Here is a 5000-nt window from a genome sequence, read left to right on the forward strand (position 1 = left end):
TTGGGTTTTTTCCCGCCTCTGCAGTGGAGCTTCAAAGGTGAACAAAATTCAGTTTTTCTGAAAAGCGCTAACTGATATCAAGCACCCCCTGATCAATCAGGTTGAACAAAACACGGACAATGTGCTGCGTTTACAAGGAAATCAACACCAATGCTGAAGGAAATATTTATTTGCCAGAACATTACAACTCGATTAAGTAGCACTGAGGATAGAGGATCGACAAAGTGAGCTAGCTTTAGTTATTTAGCTGATGGTAGCTCCGACTGGTAAGTGTGTTTAAACGGCTGAAATCACTAGTTGGTTGTTTTAGGACACAGCATGACGTGAAGTCATCTATAAACATCACATCATCATGTAGCTTGAACAATAAAATAGGACTGGGCAAATGGAATCACGTGTATTGGTATAAAAGTAAAAACCCACCTCAGGCTCAGGGGCATTGTTTTAAATGGGTTAAATTACTTTTTTTTGTTTTGTTTTGTGTTTAAATCAAGTTTTATCTTAATTTATAAGATAGAGAAATTGATTGGCTGATGACGGAACAACTTCATACCTGCTTTAACTTGAACGATAAAAAGAGTGAACTTATGCAGATGTAAAATATAACTAATAATAAATTCTATTTAATTCTAGGCAAAATGTTGTATACAAAGAATAAAATGCTTTAGCACGTTTGCCTCACATCTCCAGGGTTGGGGTTTGATTCCGGTATCCACATTGTTTGTGCGTGCGTGCATTTGTGTGTGTGTGTGTGTGTGGTTGTGTGTATGTGTGTGTGGAGTTTGCATGTTCTCTCAGTGCTTCAGGTGTTTTCTCCAGGTTCTCCGCTTTCTAAATATATGCGCTGTAGGCTGATTGTCAATGTTGGAGTCTGCTGGGAAAAACAGTACAGAAAATGTCCCTAATGTGCGTTATTATATGCCTTCCTGAATCCTGTAACTTGCACAAGCACTAGTTAGTATGATGTGGTGGAGTAGAACAGGTGTGTCCGGTACTGAATAAAATCCAAGCTCAAGTTTCTGCCTGAACTAAATCAGCCCGGATAATTATAACAGTCCAAGATCGTCTAATGCATCCGAACAGCTGGGAAGCCTGAGGAGTAACCTGAGCTCCGGGGTGAACACTGTGTGCCAGTTTAGTTACTCCGACTGCTGTAAGAAGAGCTGAATCCGTGTAATCAGAAACTGGGAGGAGACTCATAAAAGTTCTGGCCTTAAAAAACGTAGCAAGACATTGTGTAGATTTATTATCTGTATCTCTGCAATGCAGCTGCTTTTGGAAGAACGCTGAAAAGCTTTGTGGTTTTTGCTGCATGTGTTTAAAATTAGGGTGTATCCTCTATCTCCTCTTCCCTTGGTGGAACGAGTGCATTTCTGCATTGCTGTCACTAGGTGGCGACAAAAATAAAAAAATAAAAAACACGATCACAACGATCACTAAGACTTAGACTAAAAATAGCTGAAAGTCATTTAAACATAACGTTAGAGATATAAACGCAATTTAAAAGACGTAAGTGTTTGGATTTCAACAAAAAAAGCCTTTATTTGAAAAGATATTTCACTCTAAAACAAGTGCTCGAATCTAATGACTCAATTCTTCGCTAAATTATTATTATTGTTATTATTATTATTATTATTATTTTTTACAATTCATAGCTAATAAAGCAAGAATACAGAGAAAAGAGTGTGTAAGTGCTATAAATATCCATTAGGGAATAAACCAGCACATCCTACATTCAGAATAGATATACAGTAACTATAGCTAATTATAGATATTAAATCATAATAATCGTGTACAACAGATTAAAAACAGCAAGCAAACATGATTTCACATACAAAAGGATTAAATTAACGTGTTTAATTAATTGTAGGCTCCATCGGCGGAGTCTGTCCCAAGCTTGTTCATTTTTCTGGACATCTGTCTGAATGTGTAAATGAAAATGTTCTCTCATAACCGTTAGTTTTAATGTCACAAAATTGGTGCGCATGGATTTTATGAATCCTATTAAAAAAAAAAAAAACACTAATAGTAATAATAATTCGCTTAAAATAATAGTTCGGCCATGAAATAAATCAAGACGTTTTGTTTTGTACTGGAGTTACAAGGCTAAGTTTAGCTAACACCTTATACGTTTAGTTAGCATTGTGCAAACTGCATGCCTGTGTAACTATTTTCCTATAATTCCATGTCTCGGGGTGTTTTATTCCTCATATATATATATATAAGATTTTTTTTTCTTATCTGTTTATATTTATTTATTTAATGCTCACTAAAATTAGCAAAGGAGACATCCCTACGTCTGAAAAGAGACTCCTTCCATAAATTTTAAATAAATGTCACATTACAGAAAGCTTCAGCATATTAAAGATTACACGGATTTTTTCTCCTAAATAACAAGTTATGGTTTGTTTTGAAATCCATTTTTAATGATTAGCCTTTGAGCATGCAGGTTGTCCTGTAACAGACGTGATAACGTACTGTATTAATACGAGCATGTTAATATAAACCTGTGATCTTCTGACCAATCAGAATCGAGAATCCAGTAGCACCTTTCATTCATGAGTCAGGTTTAATTAACGTTTAATTCCCACTGAAATTCATTCAGACTGTTGGGGAACAAAGCGATTCTCCTAAACGATGAATCTTTTTCACCCCATGTTTAAAGGTTTAACTCAACCGACGAGTGTCTGATGCAGAAGCGGTGATTTAGACACGTAGTTTGCACAATGCTAATAAGATAAATCTAAGAAAATAATTTTTCACTATACATGTCTTAGCCTAACAGATTACATTCAAACTTTACACATTCATGTGCCAGAGCACAAAAAATATAAAATAATAAAACAAATAAAAACATGCCTTCAGTCATAGACTGTTGTGTCTGAAACGGAAAAGCAGGTGACTTGTTTTCATAGCGAAACTTGTTAAATTCGTTTGATAAAATCTGCTAATTCAAGCGAAAACATTTTAGCTACGAAGAAGCTAAGCTAATGAAAAATATATGAAGGTATACAGATAGAAATATTCACCTCATGTAAATATCTGAAATATAAATACAGATGTTTAAGAGTTAAAAACGTCTTCGGATCAGATCTATTGTTAAAACGTATTTATAACATATAGTTATTTGAGTGCTGTATGTTAGCCTGCGACACAGAAGCCTGAGGTATCTGCTTGCTAACTACATAATAAGAAGTGCTGGGAATTCATGTGGAAGGGAAAAAATAATATAAGAAATATTCAAAATAATACATTATTTTGTGTGGAAATTAAATAATAATTTGTTTGTTGAACCAAATTGTCCACACCGATGTTGATGTTTTGTCACCAGACTGATCGGTGTGTGATGCACAGGATTGTGGGATGTCTTTCTCGGCCAGTTAAAGATCGACAATGCTTTTAAAAATAATTGGCCATGTGTTCGTCATGCTGTCTTTTCTTTTTTCTTTTTCTAAACAAGCATCGGATTCGGACACAGGCCGCCGCCGGGCTCTGCCTGAGAAGCCGTTAGTGTTTTAGGTTTCAGACACACCCTAATGCGGGTTGCCTCCTTCATTTTCTTGAACACGACACTCTCCTTGTCCCTTGAGGCTACCAGGCATCCGAAGACAGTTCAAACCCGCCGTGCAGGGGCATCGCTCCAAAAATCTGCGGGTTTTAGACTTTGGCCGCGCTCCTAAAAGGCACATCTCGCTTTCTTGAAGAACCTTCTGGCACCGTCTTCCACCGTTGTACTGAACGCAACACCAGCCTTCTCCACAGTCACCGGAGCGCAAACAGTTTCTCCTCCTCTTCTGTCCTGTGCGTACAAATGAGTCACGTTTTTAATGATTATGAATCGTTTTATAATTATAATAATAATAATAACAATAATCATGATAATAATAATAATAAGTATTATTATAGTCATCATCATCATTATTATTATTATTATTATTATTATTATTATTATTATTATTATTATTATGAACTAGATTTGTAAAGTTCGTCGCAACAAACTTTGATGTTGGCTTTGACGAGGCAAGTATTCGCAAAGGCCGGTGCTTTTTGGAGACGAGTGGACATAAGGGTCAGTGTTACTTTTGGAGGCAAGTGGACAGAAAGATAGGGTGCCAAAACATTTGGAGGCAAGTGGAGACGAGCATGTGATGTCATCAGAATACACGTGAGGAAGTTCCCCTCATTGTTCTGAGTGTTTTGATATGTCACATGTCCATGTTGTAAAAAGTTTTTTGATTTTGCATATTTTGGGGGCGGGGCTGTGGGACAACCGAAAGGCCAGTCGGTACACCAATTTAAAACTTTGTTCAGAGTATCACCCTAAAGGAGCTGGTCGAGTTATAAACCTCCAAAGTTTATAATGGGAGTCTATGGGAAAAAAGGCCAATTTGAGACCCGGTACCGGAAGTACCGGTACTCTGATTGCTTAGAAAAGTAATAGCAACAAACTTCAGACCAGCGTCTACGACATATCCGAATTTGGTGCATGTGGCTCGAAAGCCCCTAGGCCGCATTAAATTTTATACATTTTTGTCTAAGCTGAAATAGGAAAACAGAATGTTGGCTTCTACAAAGCGACATAATTATTATTATTATAAAACGGATAACTTCTCAAATTAAGGCTAGTGGAAGCTGACAGCTGACCACATCACACTGACTGAAGTTTTAAACAGAAACCAACCTTTACACTTTTAATGCTACCTTCGAGTCCTCTTCAGAAGTTTGTGCGTAAAAGTTCACGAGTGACATGTTCAAGTTGTTTTTAAATTTTACTGTATTATCACTAATAAGAACTTGTGCTAAACAATTAACATGAACAATTAACATAAACATAATCACTCGAACCTGTATTTTTAACCAATATATGGTTTCTTTAGTCATTGTGTTTTGATTGCGGTGGGAAAAAGGACCGGAAATATAGTAAACCGCTTCTTTAATGTGACTGTTATTATAAGCTATAAGCTACTAAAGCTCTTCTATCTCCTGTGATTTCTGCTTGG

General features: G+C 36.4%; 1 protein-coding gene across 1 annotated transcript in view; it reads right to left on the reverse strand.

Moving 5' to 3' along the window:
- Nucleotides 1-3035: 3035 nt before the first annotated feature.
- Nucleotides 3036-5000, reverse strand: part of LOC132853930 (dickkopf-related protein 4-like) — a 3823-nt gene continuing 1858 nt past the window's right edge. Inside the window, exon 5 of the mRNA XM_060882009.1 lies at nt 3036-3799. Coding sequence (XP_060737992.1) covers nt 3534-3799 — 266 coding nt within the window. The 3' untranslated portion in view covers nt 3036-3533. The remainder of the gene's footprint in view (nt 3800-5000) is intronic.

Source organism: Tachysurus vachellii, chromosome 11, assembly GCF_030014155.1.
Source record: "Tachysurus vachellii isolate PV-2020 chromosome 11, HZAU_Pvac_v1, whole genome shotgun sequence".
In the NCBI taxonomy this organism is placed as follows: Eukaryota; Metazoa; Chordata; class Actinopteri; order Siluriformes; family Bagridae; genus Tachysurus; species Tachysurus vachellii.